This window comes from Humulus lupulus, chromosome 5 (assembly GCF_963169125.1).
Source record: "Humulus lupulus chromosome 5, drHumLupu1.1, whole genome shotgun sequence".
NCBI classification, from domain to species: Eukaryota; Viridiplantae; Streptophyta; class Magnoliopsida; order Rosales; family Cannabaceae; genus Humulus; species Humulus lupulus.
The window spans coordinates 72302128-72326914 of NC_084797.1; the positions used below are offsets into that span (position 1 = coordinate 72302128).

Consider the following 24787-nt stretch of genomic DNA (forward strand, 5'->3'; position numbering starts at 1 on the left):
GACGAGTCTAAAAAACTATATTTCAAGTGTGAACCCAAAATAAACCGGCCAAAAATGGTGTAAACCTTACTTCAAAACAAGAATTCAAATTCTATTTTTAAAGATCCAAGAATCAAGTTTCACGTCATGACTACTTTGCTTCATGAATCCTCTTTTATAACGGAAAAAACTGATTCCATTGCTCACCACAAGGGAGAAGCAGCATCTTTTAGCAAAAGGAACACAGGAACTCACCCTGTTCTATATCTCTGAGAATCACAATGCTGGGGAAAGTCACAATTGCAGGGATTCGTTCTAACCTGAAAAGTACATAAATTTAACCACCGGAGAATCATGAATGAATGTTGGAATTGTATTTTTAAAAATGCAAAATTAAATTAATAAAGGTTGGTCGTCTAATTGAAGAATATGACAAGATTGATAGACAGCCATCACGATCAAGAGTAAACAGAAAGACTCAAATTCTGCAATTGTGATCATCTTATGTTATCATAATACCTATTTTTTTAAAAACAAAAATGCATTCTTATCGTTGTGGATCTGCAATTACAACTTTAGAAAGAGTGGACATGAGTCGCCTCACACTTTGCCCACCATATTTCCAACTCTAGAAATAAATTAATATCCTTCACAATAGAAGCTACATCAGAACATGATTGAGGGCAAGAGATAGCTTTCATCACCAGTAATGATTCAAACTCAATAACAGAAGAAGAAACACCAAAATCCATGGCAAGTAGAATACCTTCCCCAATAGCAAGCACGTTATTTGTAAGAACATAAAACTTTCCAAGGAGAGTGATTGCCCAGCAAACATGGTAGAGATAATAGGCCACCACACCAAGATGATCCCTAATCAGTCCACCAATACCAATAACGTCAAGCTCAGAATGATAAGAGTGTGGAGTTCAATCCGACATCTTGTATTTTGGAACTCAGTAAGGTAGCTCAGCTCCCCATCTACAATATATAATGCATCATACTTCTTACCCTCCTTGTCCGAAAAGTGTTTATCATTCTGTCTCTTCCAAAATATAGAATGAGCTACCAATAATATTCACACAAATATAACTTACTGTAGTTAAAGAGTTTAAGCAACTCTACTAATTCGTTGCTGCGAGTGCAAGTGATAACACACTAATCTAATGAAATTCCTCAGTGACACTTCCCAAGTGCACACTGGACAGACAAGCTGTCAAAAAGAAATTCAGACCCAAATTCACAAATATAAGGGCACTCAGTATCCCTCTAACTAATCAAGAAAATGCATCAGCTGTTATTAGACACCTCTTCCGGTCCTACCAGTAAAACTCATTGAATCACCACCGCACTGGCACTCAACTTAGCTAGTAAAACACTTATAACTCACATTCGCACAGGCACATCGACTCTGCCAATAAAACATTCACAACTTACATCTGCGCAGGCACATCAGCACCAACAGTAGAACAATTATAACTCACATCCGCGCAGGCACATCGGCTCTGCCGATAAAACATTTATAACTTACATCAGCTCAGGCACATCGATTCTAGCAGAACATTTATAACTCACATCCATGCAAGCATATCAGATCTGTCAATAAAACATTTATAACTTACATCCGCACAGGCATATCGACTCTAGCAGTATAATACTTATAACTCACATCCACACAGGCACGTTGACACTGCTGGTAAAACACTTACAACTGGCATTCAGGCCTTACAGATAAAAAGTTTAGTTAGAACTCAGTCCCAATTAGCATCCGCTAGAATAATGGTCTCTTGCCTAGACTTTCTACAGCTTCGTGTATACATGTGCTCATGTTCTAACAAACAAGCATCAAGTGTTTAGATGTTGTAGCCAAACAAAAAAAAAATTAAACTTACTTTGTAAGTTGCTTAAGCGTTTAGTGAGTTCCCTTTTGACAGTTTTAGCATTGACTTACTCGGTTTGTTTTCATAAGAACATATTTAAATTACTTATTATGACAAATTTAATCTTATAATAGACATCCAAAGTTCACTTGCTTATATAACAAACCTTAACCAATTTCTCCACATATTCTTAATTTTCTTTGTCTTATGATTTTTTTTTTAACACTTGTATCATCCAACCATTTAAACTTGCTTTATGTTCCTATGGTTGCCTTAAGTCTAGACAATACCTTAAAGAAAGCTTTCAATTTGGCAGCTTTAGCATAAAGGCTTGAAATGGACATAATACGTAAATTCGTAATTTAAAAAGCATAGATAAGATTTAATTGGTTTTTAACCAAAAATTTCTATTTTAAAACCTCTTTAAAGTTAAATTTTGTTATAAATGCAGTACTGTACTTTTTCCAATTAAAGGAATTATTCTTTATACAATTTTTACTTTTGAAACTTAAATTTCAACTTAGAGCATTAGACCCCAAAACAGTCCGCTTACTAAATTTTTAGCCACTAAACTACAACGACTCTTAGTTGATTTCCTCCACAAAACTTGATTATTTATAAGTCTAGCTTAATTATAAAATATGTCCAAAAATTAAAAAAATTATTTGGTTGGTCAAACGTCCTTGTTCATGCTTTATAGTCAAAACCCAGATTTTTCAGATTGGATCAACTTACAAAAATTGTAGGATTCAACTACTTTATTGGATTATTCTAAAACTTTCCAGATCACTATTTTAACATGTTAAGAACACCACATAAAAATTTCAGGGCCAAAAGATCGTACATGTATATATTTTTCTAAGTTAGTTGATCAAAATGACTCTTTCAAAAAACAAATTTGCACAATTTTTGCAAGGGTCATAACTTGAAGAAAAATGAACGTTTTTAAGTTGTTTCAAAAGCTTAAACTCATCTACTTTTGTTGAAAAATGGCTGGATCTAAAAATATAGCACATACAAGATAGAAAAATTAGGATTTGACCCTTTAGAAACCAATCCACATGTAGAGAGGACATTTGACCAACACAACTATTTTTATGACTTTTGGACATATTTTATAATTAAACTAAACTAAAAAATGAACAAGTTTTGTGGTGGAAACCAAATGAGGTTCGTTGTAGTTTGGTAATTATAAATTTTGCAATATGACTGTGTTAGGCCTCCTATACATTTTACATACAGCAGAAGAGCTAAGAGAGCGAGTAAGGGCAGGGGTGTCTTTTGTTGTGTAAGGGGTAGTTTGGTAATTGCTGAGGTAGTTAGGGTCCTTTTGTATTGGGACCAGGGGGAATGTCAAGGGTATGTTGGAGCTGATTGCTTTAGCATCTCTGGAGAGTACAAGCATCTCTGGAGAGTACAGGACTCTCGAATTTCCTGGTGTACTGCTTTCCAATTCCATTACTGTATATTCAATACAAGTGCATTTTTCATCACCTTCTGGATTCTGGGTTTTGTTATTGGCTAGCGTATACTATTACAATGAAGTTTACAGGGAAGTGGGCACATCAATTGGTATCAGAGCCATCCTTGCTGGCGAATGCCTCCGAAGTGCATAGAGTCGAGAGTTGAGTCCGTGGAGGGTGCGATGAGTGTCCTATAGGGTGAGCTCTCGGAGTTGCGAGCAAAGCAAGACCGACAGTTTGAAGACCTAAATGCTTGGATCTGATGTTGAAGTCCCTCTCGACTGGGCCACGGTCGCCTACTGGCAAAGGCGTTGCAGGGTCGACAGACACGCCGTCTCCTGGTCCACCGCCCGCGAGTGGCTCCTCAGTTCGAGAGGCCGAGGAGTTCCGCCGCCAGGAGTTCACACTGCTAAAGATTGAATTACCAGTGTTCACAAGCGACGATCCCGACGACTAGACTTATCGGGCCGAGAGGTATTTTAGTCTGCAGCGGTTGTCACCACCGAAGCAGTTAGAAGCAAAGGTGTTGTGTTTGGAGGGGAGTGCATTACGCTAGTTCCGGTGGGAGCATCATCGACAACCCATTCAGCATTGGCTAGAGTTGAAGTCCCTGCTACTACATCGCTTCCGTCCCTCCCATGAAGGATCCATTTATGAGCACTTCTTGGGCGTGAAGCAAACCACGACTGTTGATGAGTATCGGCGCCAATTTGAGCTTCTAGCATCCTCCTTGGGTCCAGTAGCAGAACCCCTATTGGAGTCCACTTTTCCAAGGGCTTGAAGCCCAAAATTTTGGGCCCATTACATATGTTAGAGCCTGCGGGCTTGGGGAAGGCCATGGACTTGGCCCAGACCATTGAAGCTAATCAAACCATGCTCCGAGCCCATAGGGCAGTGGTCGGCCCTTTCAATCCACCTGCCTCTCGTTCCACTGGTTCCAATGGTCTCGTATCGTCTCCCAAGGGCACAACATTAGCCCCCTCTCTTTCCCCAACCCCGTCGGACAAACAGGGAGGGTTTCAGCGACTTACAGAGGCAGAAGTTTGGGAGAAAAAAGCCCGAGGGGTTTCTTTTAAGTGTGATGGGAAGTGGCATGCGGGTCATCAATGTACGTTTCCCGAATTGCAAGTCATCTTGCCACAGGAGGCAGATTTTGGAGCTGTCGAGGGCACTGTTGAGGAGGAGATCGAGACAGGCCCGGAGGAAGAGGTGGTTGAGGCACACATTGTTGAAGTTTCTTTGAATTCTGTCGTGGGCTTAACCTCTCCCAAAACCATGAAGCTGATGGGCACCATTAATGGACAGGACGTGGTGGTCCTCGTTGATAGTGGGGCCACCCACAACTTTATCGCCACTGATCTCGCAACCAAATTGGACCTTCCTATCTCAACCACAGACGCGTATGGGGTTCAGATGAGGACAAGACAAGCTGTTAAGGGTGAGGTTGCGTGTCAGGATGTGTAGATTTGTGTGAATAATACTTCTAATCTGATTTTATTGATGAATAGTATGGCCTATATATAGGCTGAATACAAAGAGCTAGACAAAAAATACAACCTAAACATAGCTGTCAATTACAACCTAACTTAGCTGTAAATTACAACCTAAAATTAGTTGTACAAAATGTATTTACAAAGATATTTCTACACTCCCCCTCAAGCTGAGTTGTATATGTTATACAAACCCAGCTTGGAATTAAATTCTTCAAAACTTGTTCTTGATAGTGCTTTTGTTAGAATGTCGGCAATTTGTTTCTTTGTAAGAATGTAGTTGAGCTCAATGATCTTTAAATTCACCTTCTCAGAAATGAAGTATCTGTCTATTTCAACATGTTTAGTTCTATCGTGGTGAACCGGATTTTTAGCAATACTAATTGCTGCTTGACTATCACTGTACATTTTAAAAGACTTAGGAGAGTCAAACCTCAATTCATTCATGAGTCTTTTGATCCACATCCCTTCACAAATACCCAAGGCTAAAGCACGATATTCTGACTCTGCACTACTCCTTGAGACCACAGACTGCTTTTTACTACGCCAAGTAACTAAATTACCCCATACATAGGTGCAATAACCACTAGTTGATCATCTATCAGTCAGCTCTCCAGCCCAACTAGAGTCTGTGTAAACTTCCAAGTCTCGGTTGTTGTGTTTTTTGAAGTGCAAACCAAGACCTGGTGTCATTTTCAAATATCTTAGAATACGATACACTGCTTCCAAGTGTCCTCACAAGGACTGTGCATATGTTGACTAACAACGCTGACAGGGAAGGCGATATCAGGTCTAGTATGAGAGAGATAGATTAGCTTTCCTAATAATCTATGATAGCTCCCCCTCTCTACTGGAGTTGAATCCTTTCTTCGATTAACTTTTAAGTTTGGATACATGGGAGTGTCAACCGGCTTGCTCCCAATCATTCCAGTTTCCTTTAGAAGATCTAGGATATACTTTCGCTGAGATATAACAATTCCTTCTTTCGATCGGGCTACTTCCATACCAAGAAAGTATTTGAGGGTTCCTAGATCTTTGATTTCAAATTTGGAGGCAAGAAGTCTTTTGAGATCTGAAATTTCTCCTAAGTCATCTCCAGTTAAGATTATGTCATCCACATAGACAATGAGAATTGCTAGCTTCCCAGTTGAAGAGAACTTGAAAAATAGAGTATGATCAGCCTGACTTTGAGTATATCCATGTTTGACAACTAACTTTGCAAATTTGTCAAACCATGCTCGAGGTGACTGTTTCAAGCCATAAAGAGATTTGAGAAGTTTGCACACTACTCGACCACTGGAGTGTTTCTTCATACCTGGTGAAATTTCCATATAGACTTCTTCGAGATCCCCATCCAAAAAAGCATTCTTCACATCCAACTGATATAAAGGCCACTCACAATTTACAACAAGTGATAATAAAACTCTTACTGTATTAAGTTTGGCAACAGGAGCAAAGGTCTCCTGATAGTCAACACCATATGATTGAGTGAACCCCTTGGCAACTAATCGAGCCTTGAATCTGTTGATACTCCCATCTGAATTATATTTGACAGTGAAAATCCACTTGCAACCAACTGTCTGTTTTCCTTTAGGTAACTCAGTGAGAACCCAAGTACCATTTTTCTCAAGAGCATTCATTTCTTCATCGACTGCAGTCTTCCATTTTGGATCTTTCAAGGCTTCATAAATGTCTGTGGGAATCTGAATAAGATTAAGAGAAGAGACAAAAGCTCGGTACATAGGTGTTAGTTTCCCATAAGCAACATATTTTTCAATGGGGTGATTGGTACAAGTTCTAACACCCTTTCGATGAGCAATAGGTAGGTCGAGATCATCAATAGTAGGAAAAACTAACTCATGAACCACAGAATCCTTACCTTCATGATTTTCGAGGTTGAAAGGGCTTTGATGAGTGTTTGAGCAGTTCTTGTCTTGCATGTTGACCTCTATATTTCCAACTTTTCTCCTACTATAAACACGAAGTTCTTTGTTACCTATATCAAATTGTGCTTGAGTTTGAGGTGGTGGTAAAGTTGAAGGAGTGTTTGGGTTTTCTGAGGAGAAAGGTGAGAGCGGATTGACTATAGAGAAGGACGGGTTGGGTGTGTTTTCTGGACTGATATCTGGTTGGATAGGAAAAGTGGGTAAGGAAGGACCAGTTAATTGATCTGGTTGGATAGGCAAAGAGGGCAAAGACTGAGCACTTTGATGTTTGTGTGTCACAACATTGGGTTGAGGAAATGCAGCTTGATGATCCTAAAGAGTTTCCCAAAGCTGATATTCCTGAGAATGCTCCCCCTGAATACCAGATTTGCGAAAGAAAGATTGATGTTCAAAAAAGGTGACATCCATAGTGTTATAGATCCTTTTTGTAATTGGGGAGTAACATTTATACCATTTTTGAGTGTTGGAGTACCCGATGAAGAGACACTTGTGAGACTTTGGATCAAGTTTGGTTCGTTTGTGATCATAAATATGGACAAAAGCCATACATCCGAAGACTTTAAATGGAAGATCGGAGGAGAAAGCTGAGATATGAGGGAATGTGGCAAGTAACAGATTTCTGGGAGCTTTGAATTGTAGTACACGGCTAGGCATACGATTGATGAGATAGGTGGTTGTGAGTAAGGCTTCCCCCCAAAACTGTTTAGGAACATGATTTGAAAACATGATGGATCTAGAAACTTCAAGAAGATGTCTGTTTTTTCGCTCAGCCACTCCATTTTGTTGCGGAGTATCAACACATGAACTAATGTGAACAATACCTTGATCTAACAAGTATGGACCAAGAATAGAGTTAAAATATTCCTTTCCATTATCAGTTTTCAGGATTTGGATTTTTCGGCGAAATTGATTTTGAATCATGAAATGAAAATTTATAAAAATAGAAGCAGTATCAGATTTTTCTTTCATAAGGAATGTCCATGTTGTCCTAGTATGATCATCAATAAAGGATACAAACCATCTAGATCCATTAATATTAGTTACTCGTGAGGGTCCCCAAGTATCACTATATATCATCGAAAAGGTTGTGAAGGTTTATAAGGAAGACTGGGATAAGAGTTTCGAGTATGCTTAGCAAGTTGACATACTTCACAATGAAAGAATTTTGGTCTTTTGTGGACAAATAACTGAAGAAATAGTTTTTTAAGATAACCAAAATTTGGATGTCCTAGTCGAAAATGCCACAACATAACACGATTTTCATTCGAAACAGACACAGAATTGGAAACAGAATCTAAATTGGAATGATTACCACAACTGGATTTGTGAACTTGTTTACTTTTAGGAGAATCCTTGAGAATATAAAGCCCATCATGCATTTCAGCACTGCCAATCACCTTCTCCGAGCCCTCAACCTGAAATTCACAAAGATTTGGATAGAATTTAGTTACACAATTCAGATCTCGAGTAAGTTTGCTTATTGAAAGAAGATTGCAATTTAGTTTAGGGACAAATAGAACAGATGAAAGGTGAAGTTCATCTGATAAAGTTACAGAACCGGTCCCTATCACTTTTGAGAGAGAACCATCGGCAATTCTGATGGTGTGGGATTCAGCACATGGTTTGAAGGTGCTAAAGACTTGTAAATCACCTGTCATGTGGTCGGAAGCCCCCGAATCAACAATCCAAGTACCTTTGTTGGAGGTTGCAGTAAATGTGTGAGACGTAGAACCTTGATGACACATTATGCTGACATTTGCCTCGGTTGAAGATGGATTTGGCTGCTACATACACTGCCCAAGAGGTGTTGGAGATACATTGATTTTGTCCTTTGAGAAGTCTTGAAAATAGAGGACTTTATGAGAAGAATTGGTGACAAGAGCAGCTGATTGAGGAATGGGTTTGGCTGATTGGAGAAGTTGAGGAAAAGCCATTGATTTGAGAAGGTGATATGTTTGAGATTAGCTTTTAGATGAGGAGTTGGCTGTAACAGCCATTGATAAGAACAGGGAAATGTAGCAAGGAGTGCCGAGGAAGACGCTGCCGGAAAAAGCTCGCCGTCGGGGTGCTGCACGCGCCACGCATGTGGGAGATGGGGCCGAAGATGGAGGCGGCGCGTGAGGCTCACGCGCGGCTCTGCTGAGTGCCGAACTTCAGGGTTTGGCCGACCGGAGGTGCAGGAAGCTTCCTGTGAAGGAGGTGATAGTAGAAGATTGCCCTAAAATAATTTTCTAAGGTTGAGCTAAAAAGTGCAAAAACCCTAATTTTTTTTACTGAAAGAGGGCAGAAAAGATTGGAAAGAGTTTTCAATTTTTAGACTACTTTGATACCATGTAGATTTGTGTGAATAATACTTCTAATCTGATTTTATTGATGAATAGTATGGCCTATACATAGGCTGAATACAAAGAGCTAGACAAAAAATACAACCTAAACATAGCTGTCAATTACAACCTAACTTAGCTGTAAATTACAACCTAAAATTAGCTGTACAAAATGTATTTACAAAGATATTTCTACAGGATGTGCATTTAGGCTTGCAGGCATTGGCAATTATAGCTGATTTCCTTCCTCGTCCCTTGGGCAGTACCGACGTCATTCTTGGGATTCAATGGTTGGAAACTTTGAGTGGAACCTATCATAATTGGAAGGCCATGTGATGAAGTTGAAGGTGGGTGAGAAGTTGGTTACCTTGACCGGCGACCCCTCCTTGCATAAAACGCGAGTTTCGTTGAAGGCGATGATGCGAACTTTACAGCTGGAGAAACAAGGCATATGGATCGAATTGGGGAATATGGCAGCCGAGGTGTCTCCATCCTCGGTACCCAAGGAGATTGTCGAGTTATTACAACAGTACCACGGGGTGTTTTAGATGCCTAATTCTTTGCCGCCACCACATAGCCATGACCATGCCATCACCCTCAAAGAAGGCACTGCCTGATTAGTGTTCAACCCTATCGCTATCCCCACAATCAAAAAACTGAGATTGAGAAGCTTGTGGGCGAAATGTTGGCAGAACTGAGTATCAGCCCATTCTCTAGCCCAGTGTTATTGGTGAAGAACAAAGATGGAAGTTGGTGTTTCTGTGTTGATTACCGAGCCCTAAATCGTGAGACGGTTCCCGACAAGTTTCCCATTCTTGTTATCGATGAGTTGATCGACAAGTTACATGGGGCCAAGATATTCTCAAAACTGAACTTGAAATCGGGATATCACCAAATTCGGGTGTGCCTATCTGATGTGCATAAGGCGGCATTCCGGACTCATGAGGGTCACTATGAGTTCCTGGTGATGCCATTTAGTCTCACTAATGCACCGGTCACGTTTCAGACTCTCATGAACGATGTGTTCAAACCTTACCTCCTCCACTTTGTGTTGGTTTTCTCCGATGACATCTTGGTGTATAGCCCGGATTTGGTTTCTCATGTGCGGCATCTCACTGTAGGGCTACAAACCCTGGCTTCCAATCACTTGTATGCCAATATGAAGAAATGCCAGTTTGCTCAGGATCGCGTAGAGTACCTCGATCATATCCTTTCCGGGGATAGGGTGGCAGTGGATCCTTCAAAGATTGCAGCTATGGAAGCATGGCTCATTCCAAGGAATCTCAAGGAACTTAGGGGGCTCCTCGTCCTTACCGGTTACTATCGCAAGTTTGTGGCAAGTTATGGAGCACTTGCTAGGCCACTCACTGACCAATTGAAGACGAACCAGTTTGGTTGAAATGAGACCGTGACTACAACTTTCACGGCTTTGTAGAGGGCAATGACTTCGATTCCCGTGCTCGCCCTACCGGATTTTGAGAAGTTGTTTGTAGTTGAGACCAATGCCTCGGGCCAGGGGATTGGCGCTGTGTTGATGCAGGAGGGACGCCCAATTGCTTATTTCAACCAGGTGTCAAAGCCTCGTGCTCAACTCAAGTCCATTTATGAGGAGTTGATGGCCATCATGTTGGCAGTGCTAAAATGGCGCCCTTATTTGTTAGGAAGGCGGTTTTTAGTTCGGACAGACTAGAAAAGCCTTAAGTTCCTCTTGGAACAAGTGGTCACTCCAGAGACACAGAAATGGGTGGTGAAGTTGTTGGGTTTTGACTTTGAGATTCACTACCAGCTTGGAGAGGGAGTAGTGGAGTGCTCAGCACTATCATCTGTTCAGTGGCTCGATTGGGAGGTATTACACAAGGAAGTCTTGCAAGATGCTTTTCTAGCTCAGGTGCGTGAGGATTTGAAGCAAGGGCAGGTGGTTCCAGGTTTTTCAGTGGAGCATGACAGATTATTATATAAGGGTAGGTTGGTGCTTTCTGCCACATCTTCTTTTCTTTGACTCCTTTGTTCTTACACGAGTATCATGCCTCTAGTATTGGGGGTCATTCAGGCGAGACTAGAACTTATCAACGACTTGCAGGAGATGTGTTTTGGAAGGGTATGAAGAAGATGGTTGTCGAATATGTGCAGCGGTATGAGGTTTGTCAACGAAACAAAGCCTTAGCTATGTCGCTATCTAGTTTGCTTCAGCCACTGGCGTTGCTCGACCTAGTGTGGGAGGATCTTACTATGGATTTTATTGAGGGATTACCAAGGTCGGAAGGGGTGGATACGATTTTTGTGGTTGTGGATCGATTAAGTAAGTACAGTCACTTTATGCCACTCCGACATCCCTTTACTGCGAAGAGTGTTGCTGAAATTTTTTTTAAGAATATGGTGAAATTGCATGGCATCCCGAGGACCATTGTGTCTGACAGGGACAAGGTTTTTCTCAGCCATTTCTGGGCTGAATTTTCGACTACAAGGCACGGAGTTGTGCCATAGCACCACCTACCACCCTGAGACGAATCGCCAATCCGAGATAGTTAATGGCTGCCTAGAGACTTATTTGCGCTGTTTTGCCTCCGATATGCCCAGGGCGTGGGCCAAGTGGCTCTCATGGGCCGAATACTAGTATAATACCAATTTCCACTCTTCCTTGGGGTGCACTCTTTTCCGAGTTCTTTATGGGCGTGATCCTCCACCATTGGTCAGATATACAGCGAATACTTCCTCAGTAGTGGTCGTGGATCAATGGTTGTTGGATAGAGATGTTTTTCTTGAGGACCTTAAAATGCATTTGCTTCGAGCCCAGCAGAAAATGAAGATGGCAGCTGATTCTAAACGCCGACCGGTGGAATTCCAAGTCGATGACTTGGTTTTTGTGAAGCTACGACCATACTGGCAGAAGACCTTGGCAAGGCGAAAGAATGAGAAGTTGGCAGCCCGTTTCTATGGGCCTTTCAAGATCCTTCGGCACATTGGCCCTATTGCTTATCACTTGGATTTACCAGCGAACTCTAGTGCTCATCCAGTCTTCCATGTGTCCCTTCTTCGTGCAGCTCGGGGGGTCGCTAACTCATCTCCCATTTTACCACCGCAGTTGTCTGCTAACTTGGAGTTGCTCATGGAACCAGCAGTCGTGTTAGATGTGTGTCTTGCGAGTCAGAACCAAGGGAAGGAAGTGCTCATTCAGTGGAAGGAAATGCCTCCGTTTGAAGCCACTTAGGAAAGCTTTGATGTCATTCGAAACCAATTTCCAGATTTTCACCTCGAGGACAAGATGAAAGAGTTTTTTTTTTTTGGGGGGGGGGGGGGGGGGGGGCTCCTATACGTTTTACATACAGCAGAAGAGCTAAGAGAGCGAGTAAGTAAGAGCAGGGGTGTCTTTTGTTGTGTAAGGGGTAGTTTGGTAACTGCTGAGGTAGTTAGGATCCTTTTGTATTGGGATTAGGGGAATGTCAAAGTTGATTATTTTTGCATCTCTGGAGAGTACAGGACTCGAATTTCCTTGTGTACTGATTTCCAATTCCATTACAGTATATTCAATACAAGTGCATTTTTCATCATCTTCTGGATATTGGGTTTTGTTATTGGCTAGCGTATACTGTTACATTGAATTTTACAGGGAAGTGGGCACATCATACTGTTTTAGGGTCCAATGGCCCTAACTTGAGGTTTAGGTTTGGACAGACGAAGTAATTGAAGCCGTTCAAATTCAGCCAACCACTACAACAAAAGAAAAAGAGGATTTGTTAATCAAGGAAGACCCAAACCCAACAAACAGATTAAGCATGATTCTAAATATTGTCCAAGTTGTACTAAGCGCCACCCAAGAGAGTGTGTAGGTGGGTTTTAGTTGCTACAAATGTGGAGGGCTAGGACATTTCGCTAGAATTGCCCAGATCAAGGGTGATGCTGAACATGAAGATGAGCATAACTGATAGGAGGAGTGCCTCGAGCATATTTGCCCACTCAAGAAGAGAAAGGTGTTGGACTTTCAAAGATGGTATCAGGTCAACTTTCAATTACTCAAACCTCAACTTACGTATTAACGGATACTAGAGCATGAAATACTTCGTTGCCACTACATTCGTAGGAATCATAATAAAATGCATGAGCCTATTGTTGAAAATCAAAGAAAATCAAATCTCACGATTTGGTTGTAGTTGTAAATTAATAGTTTCCTTATTTAGATGATTTGTAGCTATATTTGTGATTTGTTGATTATTCTGTAATTAAGAGGATTAAGTGTGAAAATTGTATAAATAGAGTTGTGTTCACCGATTGTATACACAAAAAATAAGAAATAAAATTTTTCCTAGAGAATTTTGTATAGCTAACTTTAGGTTGTATTTTTTCTTTATCTTTTGTCTAGCTGTAACGCCCCGTGTCATATTGGCTGCTTCCTGGAATGACGACTGACCCTGCAAACCAACACGAGTTTTTTCAGCGTGCTTTGTTCTCACTCGCACGCTTCCTGGGAAAACTTCTCAGGAGGTCACCCATCATAAGATTGCTCCAGGTCAAGCATGCTTAACTTTGGAGTTCTCAAGTGATGGGCTACAAAAAAAAAGATGCATCTTGTTGGCATAAGTAGTACCCATCAATCCATTTAAACAATCTTCAACTGTGTAGTCTCATACCTACACAGTCTTAGAATCATCACACTTAACCTTCCCCAGGCGATGTGGGATTGCACAGCTTTACCCACTTTCTCCTTACGGATCACGGGATACTGATTGTCACAATCCTCAACTGTGTAGTCTCATATCTATACAGTCTTAGAATCATCACACTTAACCTTCCCCAGGCAATGTGGGATTGCACAGCTTTACCCACTCTTTCTCCTTACGGATCACGGGATACTGATTGTCACAATCCCCCCCTTTGGGATCCGACATCCTCGTCGGCCACATTTCCGGCTGGGTCAAGGCTCTGATACCAACTGTAACGCGCCACGTCACATTGGCTACTTCCTAGAATGACGACTGGCCCTGCAAACCAACACGAGTCATTCCAACGTACTTTGTCCTCGCCCGCACGCTTCCTGCGAAAACTTCCCAGGAGGTCACCCATCATGAGACTACTCCAGGTCAAGCATGCTTAACTTTGGAGCTCTCAAGTGATGGGCTACCGAAAAGAAGATGCATCTTGTTGGCATAGGTAGCACCCATCAATCTATTTAAGTCATCTTCAACTGTGTAATCCCATACCTACACAGTCTTAGAATCATCACACTTAACATTCCCCAGACGATGTGGGATTGCACAGCTTTACCCGGTCTTTCCCCTTACAGATCACGAGATACTGACTGTCACACTAGCTCTTTGTATTCAATCTATATATAGGTCATACTATTCATCAATAAAAATATATTAAAAGTATTATTTACAAAATCCAACATGGTATCAGAGCATTTGTAGTCCAAAATTGGAAATATTTCAAATTTTTTTCTGCCCTTTCTTAAAAAAAAAATAGAGTTTAGTTCTTTGAGGTTCAATCTTAGAAAACTATTTTAAAGTTGTCTTCTAATCTCACCTCCTACCCAGAAAGCTTGCCCCACCCCCGATCAGCAAAACCCCAAAGTTTGGGGTCCAGAATAGTGGCACATGAGTCACACATCCCGCCTCAACCTCCGGCGGCTTCTCCAACGCGCCGCGTGCGTGTAGGTGCGTGGCGGCACCTCTAGCCACCTTTCTCCACCAGCATCTTCCTCCTCGGCATTCCCTGCTTCGGTTGTGACTCTTTATCTGGGTTTCTCCCTCGATTTCATCAAAAAGTTGCATCTTTAGGCTAGTTTTTTTCTTCTTCGAAGTGTGCATCAATTTTTTTTTTGAAAATATTTTTCTGTCTTTGCTGCATAATCTCATAAAAAAAAAACTCTAGTTCATGACTGCTCTAGCCAACTCCTCTTCCTCAGAAATACCATCCTCAAAAATTCAATTTCCAAATTCAATGACTACTCAATCTCAGTCCACAAATCTCATAAATCTTTCTCAAATTCATGGGAGTCCTCTATCAACCATTTGGCACAACGTCAGCCCCTTCTCAAAGGACCAAAGTTAGCAACCTCTCAAACCACATTCGAATCCTCTTCGAGTTTATACAGTAGCCAAACCCACCCTGAACCGAGGCAAATGTCAGTATAGTGTGTCATCAAGGTTCTCCATCTCACACATTTACTGCAACCTCCAACAAAAGTACTTGGATAGTTGATTCAGGGGCTTCCGACCACATGACAGGTGATTTCCAAGTCTTCACTACCTTCAAACCATGTGCTCATTCCCACACAGTCGGAATTGATGATGGATCTCTCTCAAAAGTGATAGGGACTGGCTCTGTAACATTATCAGATGTCCTTTCATCTGTTCTATTTGTCCCTAAACTAAATTGCAATCTTCTTTCAAAGTAAACTTACTCGAGATCTGAATTGTGTAACTAAATTCTATCCATATCTTTGTGAATTTCAAGTTGAGGGCTCGAAGAAGATGATTGGCAGAGCTAAAATGCATGACGGGCTCTACATTCTCAAGGATTTTCCTAAAAGTAAATAAGTTCACAAATCAGGTTGGGGTAACCATTTCAATTTAGATTCTGATTTTGTAAGTTTGGATCATTGTATCGTATATTTTATTAATTGTTGCTGGAAGGCAATAAAATAGATACAAGGCTTTGCCAAAAAATTACACAAACATAGGAACAAACTAACACTCTAACAACTTAGACTTTATCTTATCCTGGTTGTATGACTAACAATAGGATAAACTAAGATTAATTTAAATCTTATTTTACAGATTTCTACACTCCCCTAAAGTTGGAGCATGAATATCATACATGCCCAACTTGCTTACAAGTCCCTCAAACACAGATTTAAATAATCATTTTGTCAGAATATCTATTGTCTCTTCTCTGGTTGTAACAAATGGAGTACAAATAATCCTGCTTCAAGCTTTTCTTTTATAAATGTCGATCAATCTCGATATGCTTCGTCCGGTCATGTTGTACTGGATTTAGTGCAATACTGATCGCAGCTTTGTTATCACAAAACAGTTTGAGAGGCCATGGATCTAAACTCAGCCTCTACACTACTTCTTGCTCAACATTCTATTTTTTACTCCTCCAAGTTACAAGATTCCCCCAGACATAAGTGCAGTAGTCCAAAGTCGACTTTCTATCACTTGACCCTGCCTAATCTGTCTGTAAATGCCTCTACTGATTTGCTATCAGTTTTCTTGAAAAAAAACCATTTCCTTGGTCAACTCTTTAGAAATCTGAGTATTCTATAAGTAGCCCCAAGGTGTTCCTCACATGGACAGTGCATAAACTGACTCACGGTGAAGGCAATGTCAAGCCTAGTGTGTGCCAAGTAAATCAATCTTCCAACTAATCTCTGGTATTGCTCCACATTAACTGGAGTTCCATCTTTGATGGCTCCAAGCTTCTGATTTGGATCAATCGAAGTATCAACTTGTTTACAAGCACTCATCCCAATATCACTAAGTAGATCTAGAATATATTTTCATTGTGAGACAACGATACCTTGTTTAGATCTGGCAATTTCCATACCAAGAAAATACCTTAATTCTCCTAAATCCTTCACTTCGAATTCTTTAGCAATCTTTCCTTTCAAAATCTCCATAGATTGTACCCTTCTTCACCTTCCTTCTTCACGTCTCCAGTGAGATATCCCAACTTTCCTATTCCACCAATAGCAAGCTTTATTGACAGAGACCACTCTAAATAGTTGTTACCCTTTAATCTATGCCCTGTGATGTGCATAGACAAAGGAGCAGTTTCACTAGTAATGGGAGAAGATTTTTTTGGGATGGCTACAAGGATTGTAGTTCCTGTCTCCATCGTGTTTGTCTTTAGGATGGTGCTATTAGGGTTGGGTAGTGTTTAGGTTAAGCTCTAATATCATGTAAGTTTGGATAATTGTATCGTATATTTCATTAATTGTTGCTGGAAACCAATTAAATAGATACAAGGGCTTTGCAAAAAATTACACAAATATAGGAACAAACTAACGGCCTTAGACTAACACTCTAACAACGTAGACTTTATCTTATCCTAGCTGTATGACTAACAATACAATAAACTAGCATTAATTTAAATCTTATTTTACAGATTTCTATAGTTTTCAATTCTGTCTGTTTCGAATGCAAATCTCGTCATGTTGTGGCATTTTTGACTTAGACATCCACATTTTGGTTATCTTGAAAAACTATTTCCTCAGTTATTTATCCACAAAAGACCAAAATTCTTTCATTGGGAAGTCTATCAACTTGCTAAACATTCTCGAAACTCTTATCCCAGTCTTCCTTACAAACCTTCACAACATTTTTCGATGATACATAGTGATATTTGGGGACCCTCACGAATAACAAATATTAGTAGATCTAGATGGTTTGTATCTTTTATTGATGATTATACTAGGAAAACATGGACATTCTTTATGAAAGAAAAATCTGAAACTGCTTTCATTTTTAAAAAAATTCATTCCATGATTCAAAATCAATTTAACCGAAAGATCCAAATCCTGAAAACTGATAATGGAAAGGAATACTTTAACTCAATTCTTGGTTGATACTTGTTAGATCAAGGAATTGTTCACATTAGTTCATGTGTTGATACTCCGCAACAAAATGGAGTGGCTAAGAGAAAAAACAGACATCTTCTTGAAGTTTCTAGACATATCATGTTCTCAAATCATGTTCCTAAACAGTTTTGAGGGAAGCTTTACTCACAACCACCTATCTCATCAATCATATGCCTAGCCGTGTACTACAATTCAAAGCACCAAGAAATTTGTCACTTGCAACATTCCCTCATATCTCAGCCTTCTCCTCAGGTCTTCCCTTCAAAGTCTTCAGATGTACAACTTTTGTCCATGCTTATAATCACAAAAGAATAAAATTTGATCCAAAGTCTCACAAGTATCTCTTCATCAGGTATTCCAACACTCAAAAATGGTACAAATATTACTCTCCAATTACAAAAAGGGTCTATAACACTATAGATGCCACCTTTTCTGAACATCAGTCTTTCTTTCCCAAATCTGGTATTCAGGGGGAGCATACACAGGAATATCAGGTTTGGGAAACTCTTCAGGTTTATCAAGTTGCATTTCCTCAACCTAATGTTGTCGCACACGAACATCAAAGTGCTCAGTCTTTGCCATCTTTGCCTATCCAACCAGATCAATCAACTTGTCATTCCTTGCCTTCTTTTCCTATCCAACCAGATCAATCAACTAGTCCTTCCTTGCCTTCTTTTCCTATCCAGCCAAATATCAATCTAGAAAACACATCTAACACATCCATAAAACCAGAAAAATAACTAGGAAATAAAGGGAAAAAACTTTGTTGAAATACCAAAAAAATAAAGTAACACTCCCAGGATATTTAAGAGACCCGGTTTCTTTCTAGCCTAGGGCTCCATTTCATCAATCCAAGCATGCTCTAACCCTTCCCATCTCATCCTATTTAATCCCTTAAACTCTCCAAACAAAATTGAAATCAAAACAGAAACAAAACAAATAAAATAGGTAACTAAAATCACCAACTTCCCCTAAATGTCACATTCCCAAATCTGTCATTAATCACCATATCTCCCTATCATAGATGTAAAGACTGGTGGCATATCAAATACATGGTCGAAGAGAAAGAATGTTAGTTTGAGGTGATATTCTCAAGGTGTATGAATAAAAGTGAACGAATTTACATACATGGTCGGAAAGAAAGAACGTTAATTTGAGGTATTTGAGGTCATATAGAGAAATAATCACCTTGGCTTTCAAATTTCTCTCGAGAGTTTCTAAATATATGCACACCCATAATCTTTCAAAACACAAAGAAGTTTTTCTCTAAATCATTAGCAAACAACAAGAAGTTTTAACCTTAAAAAATACGCACCTTACGAAACGTGAAAGACACTCTCCTTGCCCCTCTTCTTATCACTTCATCATTCACCATGTCAATCTGTCAAACAAGCATCTTTTAATGTTTACTGTAATGATAATAATTAAATAATGACTAATATTACTTGTGCAAACTTCTATGACGTAGAAGCATGCAATAATTGACACTTAATTGAATTATGTGTATGATACTCTAGTAAAACCTACTTGAACAGTTTCATTTGTTTTTTATTATTTATTTATGTTAATGAAAAAGTACCACGTTTTTGGTATCTTGCGTTGTACATGAATTTGAGCATAAATCAAGTGTGCAAGAGGAGTATGTTCACATCTCACATAGGTGTATGTGCAAGCATGCATATCTGGAAGTACGAATTAGATTCTCTAATTTGAGGCTAAAAGCCATCATAAAATATTTAGCTTCTATTTCTCTACCCTCCAACAATGTACAAGATCAATGGAAAGCTCAACATAGATATTCAAAAGTATTGATAAATTTTAAGATGAATAAACACTAATTAGCAATTTTCAGAGCAAACATCAAGAAACTGATTAGTGTTTTTCAATGTTTCTTTAGATATTCCAATTACAATATTATGATAGAGCACCCTTAACCTATGTGTACGCACGCAGGGGCAAGAAAGGTAATGGTGGGGAAGCAGCAGAGGAGAAGTAGTTGTAGGTGGTTATTAAGTTGTTATGTGAGTTGGATTAGTGTGAGAGAGGGTACACGGTATCAGCCTAGGAGTTAGTATAAAAGTCAGCAGGAGTCACTTTGTAAGGTGCACAGTAATTGATAGGGTGTAACCCCTTGTGGGAGAGAACTAAGCTATCAATACAAAAACTCACCATTTCTATTCAATTTGCTTGTTTTACTAACCAAATTGCAGGTTACTCCTATCAAAGTGGTATCAGAGCATTTGGTCAAGATGGGGCCAAAGAAGGGTTCACAATTGGAGATTTTGGATGAGATGTTTGAAGCTATTACATCGGAGTTTCACAGGGGATTGACTGATGTCCAATCGGATTTTCAGCAGCTACCTAAGGACTTCGAGCTGCTCAAATCGAAGGTTCAACGTTTACCAGCAATAGAAAAGAAACTGGACTACCTGGTTGCTCACTTAGCTCAGCTTGTGCAAGCCACGGGGAAGGCTACGACGAAGTCGACCGCAGCTAGTGCAGATCAGCAACGACGAGCGGTGAAAGGGGAAGTATCGTCTGCTCTGACTTTGAATTCTCCTGCAATTCTGCCACCACCAGCGATTGAGCACATTCCGCCACCGTCCACTACTCTGTCAGAGTCGTACTTCACAGCATCAGGCTATGGTCAGAATTACCAACCCCCAAGAATGGAGCTGCCATTGTTCTCAGGCGATAATCCCGAAGGGTGGATCTACAAAGCTGAGAGGTACTTCCTTTTGACTCAGCTTTCAGAACCTCAAATGCTTGAGGCGGCTGTTGTGGGTTTAGAAGGCCCTTACGTGATTTTAATGGGAGAATCAAAGGCACCCAATTACTTCTTGGGCATTGAAGCAGCGATTACTTCTCTGATTTTGGGTCATTTCCGTTGGTTCAATGTCGGAGGAGTTCATGTCAATGGTTCAGACCACCACTGTCAGGGATTGCCGATTGAGGTGTGGGGCTTTGGCTTCGCGTGTTCCAAATGTCCCTGAGCACATATTGGAGGGAAACTTTGCAAAGGGCCTCAAGGAAGATATCAAGGGAGCCCCTCATATCCTTCAGCCCACGAGCCTAGCCCAAATTATGGAGGCGGCCCAACGTATTGAAGAGGGGCACCAGTTGTTTGCAACGGGCCAGGGGCCACGGGTATCAGTTAATAGACCCAACCTTAGTCCGATTACACCATATAGGGCGGTGATGAACCCTTTCATCGCCAAATCACTTCCACCTGCTTCAGTGACCACCATTCCACCACCAGTTGTTCACATCACAACTGCTTCGAAGACTACGAAACCTCTGCCGACACGTCACATGACAGAAGCCGAGTATCAAGACAAAAGGGCAAGAGGGGACTGTTTTAAGTGTGATAAGAGGTTCCACTGTGGGCACGTGTGAACAAAAATTTCTGCAAGTGATGCGAACTATGGATGAAGAGCCTATATCACCATCGAAATCCCCATCACTGACACCAGATTCTGAGGAGACAATGGCTTAAGAAGAAACGTTAGCCATATTATCTTTAAATTCCTTGGTGGGTATCTCCTCAGCTCACACGATGAAGTTAGCTGGTCACATTAGGCAACAACCAGTCACGATCCTAATTGACAGTGGGGCAACTCACAACTTCATTTCCATGGATGTGGAATCAACTAGTCGTTCCACAACCAGTGGCAGATCTCCTTCAGCGTTATGGTACCATCTTCTCAATGCCAACAGAACTGCGACCAAGTAGAGCCCGAGAGCATTCAATTACCTTACAAGAGGGAGTTGGATCAATCTCTGTGAGGCCATACCGATACGCGCAGGTGCAGAAGGATGAGATTGGGAGGCTGGTCATGGAAATGATTCAGGTAGGGATTATTAGGCCGAGCACAAGTCCCTTCTCTAGCCCCGTCTTGTTGGTAAAGAAAAAGGATGGTAGTTGGAGGTTTTGCGTGGAATATCGAGCCTTGAACAGGGAGACAGTGGCCGACAAGTTTCCGATTCCGGTGATTGATGAATTGTTAGATGAGTTGCATAGTACTCAAGTATTTTCCAAGTTGGATTTGAAGTCAGGATCTCATCAGAATCGGGTCGCAGCTCAGAACATTGAGAAAACAGCGTTCCGCACGCACGAAGGGCATTATGTGTTGAAGGTTCGGCCAGGAACGCAAAAGACAATGCCACAAGCACTCATCAAATGGGCCAACCTGCCTGAATTTGAGGCAACTTGGGAGGAATTCTGAGTCATACAAGAGCAGTTCCCTCATTTACACCTTGAGGACAAGGTGAGACTTCTGGCCAGCAGTATTGATAGACCACCCTTGACTTATGTGTATGCACACAAGGGAAAGAAAGGTAATGGTGGGGAAGCAACAGAGGATAAGTAGTTGTAGGTGGTTATTAAGTTGTTATGCGAGCTGGATTAGTGTGAGAGAGGGTACACAGTATCAGCCTAGGAGTTGGTATAAAAGTGAGCAGGGGAGTCATTTTGTTGGGTGTGTAGTAATTGGTAGGGTAACCCCTTGTGACAAAGAACTAGGCTCTCTAATTCCTAGCTATCAATACAGATGCTCACCATTTCTATTCAATTTGCTTGTTTTACTAACCAAATGGCAGGTTACTCCTATCATATTACTACTATCATTGATGTCATACAAATGTTGCATCAACATCACATCAAAACAATGTACGTGAATACTTTCACATGTTTATACTCTTGATAGGAAGGAAGGCTTATATAGTTATATGATTAAAACAAAACGGGGTAGATAACCAATTAGCAAGAGTACAATGAACCCATTTCACAGTATGAAAAGTCAGGATGACCTCCATTGAATTGCACGTTAGTAAATAGCTAGTTGATAATCATTGATCATTAAACATACCTTATGGTGTGGTATGTAGTGATGCCAAGCATAGCGTGCCTCACCAGATAACAGTAGCATAGACCGAGGAGGAAGATGGATAACTCTCCTTACAAAATTTGAATCAGTTTTGTTATCTTCCACATCAGAACCAAGTGAAGCTTTAGAATGCCAATCACCATCTACGTATCTTCTGAACTCCATAATGCAAGGCCCTGCCAGTGAAAGGCTCAAAATTAATCCTTCAAAAGCAGAATGGGTGTCGATATGTGGGGACAAACCCACCCCAAGCGGATACTCATTAACCTGTAATATATAAAAAAGTTTTTTTAGTCTTTAACTTATAAGCATATTATGAATTCAATCCTCAGTTACAACACAAAAGAGCAGATAAATAATGTGCATGTATGTCTACTCTAAGTTTTAGGATGGAAAACTATACAGCAAACATAATGTGCAGAAATCAGTAACTTCATACCGTCAATTGATCCAAAACTATATGTGCAGGAATATCAAGCTTTGCAAACATCGACAGTTTCTTTAGCACAGGACAAATAAATGATGGAAGTTCACCCAACTTCTTCTTTGCATTAATATTCCTTGTCTGTACGGACAAATAGAAAATGGAGAGAACATTAATCCGACTTAGAAGTCTGAAAAAAAAGATATATAAATTTGAACATCTCAAATAACAGAAGAGACTAGCTGCACTAGCACAAGGAACAAAAAAAAGGATACGTATAAGAATTGCATAACAGATCACTTTTGTTTGTTTTCCTTCAATTTTAATGGAAATATCTCAAGAATATTTTAGGTTGGGAGACAGATCAATCTCGTATTTCAAAACACAAAATTTAAGTTCAAAACTCTTTATTACCTAATTGAAACATCATTAAATTTACCAAGCTTTCAACAATAAGACCCTGACATACTCCCACATCAAGTGAGGACACGAGAATCGTTTAATCATGTAAACACAATGATGACCGAGGACTGGCACAATAATGGTATCTCATAGATAGCATATTTTCCAACGTAGTCCTACATTGAATTCATAAATTGAGATAGCTTAAACAGGTAAATGCAAAAATGGAAAAGAGTCCAGCAAAAATACTCCTAAACTTACTTCATAGCAAAATTCATATCCATAATGTTGAACCCTCCTTTTTGAAAGATTATTCCAGGGCATTTCATCAACTGCTGCAATCAACTCCTAAGAAACCAAAAGTAAGAATACATTACAAGGAATGATATCCATAACAATGAGAGTGAACAAAGCATGAGTCAACATCGACACCCTCTCTTCTTCAAGGCTGACAAAGTCATGCAACAAGTAAAGGCCCGAAATGTTCAACTCTGAAGCCGTTAAAGCTACTGGAAGAGGATCATTGACCTGTCCCTGGATAAGAAAAAAAAAGGAAAGAAGCTTTCTAACGTGAGAACAAGAGTATTCTGTATTCAGAATCAGCATTCATCTCTGGGCACTGCTATCATACCAGTGAAAGGGTTTGAAGAAAGGAATACTGAATATGCAAAAAACGGCCTCCAAGTTGAAGACAAGGACGAGCATGGAGTGATTCCAAGGCGTTTCGGGCAGAACCCTCTTCAGCAAACGACACAATAACTCGAACGCCGCTGCCATCAGCAGGATTCACTGCTTTCACCTCACCAAATGACCCGAATACTGAAGCTATGGTGTCATACGAGAGCCCCACAGCAGGACCACAGTTGGCCACGTAAAGATTAGGACTCGACTGCGATTTCCCTCCCTTTGGACGCGTGAATCTCGATGATGGGAGTGGCGGACCCATCACCTTCACCTTCAAATATGAACTATTGAAAAGTTTTGCAGAGAAAATTTTATGAACAACTGAGAAACTGTTTTTTTTATTTATTTTTTGTAATTTCCCTCCAAATGCTTTTCTTCTAAATATTATAATAATAATTCCACAATTTCAAACAGAGCCTTAGTGAAGCATGGTTCGAGACAGAGACACAACAACAAATGCCATCAGAAAGCCATAACTCAGAACCCCTTTTACATATTGCCCAAATATCAGAACCCTAATTAGCCCCTATATTAGTAAAAACACGAATAGTCGATGATGATTAGGGGCTGATTCGTTATATTTCACGACTCAAACTAGAGGAGCACGCAAGTCTGCCAACGAAATAATGGAGAGAGATCTATATGGGTAGTAGGGTAGGAAGTAAAACAACAGATGCGAAATCAGTGATACCATCCAAAGAGGGTGGTGCACTGCTCGTGGCGTTTGG

General features: G+C 40.4%; 1 protein-coding gene across 9 annotated transcripts; it reads right to left on the reverse strand.

Moving 5' to 3' along the window:
- LOC133777437 (alkylated DNA repair protein ALKBH8 homolog) lies at positions 1–24787 on the reverse strand. 9 transcript variants are annotated; one of them, XR_009868562.1, is made up of 9 exons: positions 24007–24787; positions 23808–23909; positions 23637–23723; positions 22989–23114; positions 22532–22816; positions 18979–19044; positions 8071–8173; positions 746–960; positions 1–299 (listed from the first exon to the last, which is right to left on the reverse strand). XR_009868562.1 is itself a non-coding variant. In XM_062217018.1 (8 exons), exons 1-8 carry the CDS (start codon positions 24319–24321, stop codon positions 295–297), a joined length of 1089 nt encoding a protein of 362 aa, XP_062073002.1. In that variant the 5' UTR covers positions 24322–24786; the 3' UTR covers positions 1–294. The 9 variants fall into 9 exon arrangements, 8 of the variants coding, with proteins under 8 accessions (XP_062073002.1, XP_062073004.1, XP_062073009.1 ...); XM_062217018.1 differs by lacking the exon at positions 746–960 and having other exon boundaries at positions 24007–24786; XM_062217020.1 differs by lacking the exons at positions 746–960; positions 8071–8173 and having other exon boundaries at positions 24007–24784.

Bases quoted from the DNA above. Each gene is read 5' to 3' on its own strand.
- LOC133777437 (XM_062217018.1), bottom strand. From the start codon at position 24,321: ATGGGTCCGCCACTCCCATCATCGAGATTCACGCGTCCAAAGGGAGGG. The intron at 23,910-24,006 runs GTATGATAGCAG...TTTCTTATCCAG, and splicing joins TTCTTCAAACCCTTTCACTG to GGACAGGTCAATGATCCTCT. The intron at 19,045-22,531 runs GTATGTTTAATG...CTTGTTTGACAG, and splicing joins ACTACATACCACACCATAAG to ATTGACATGGTGAATGATGA.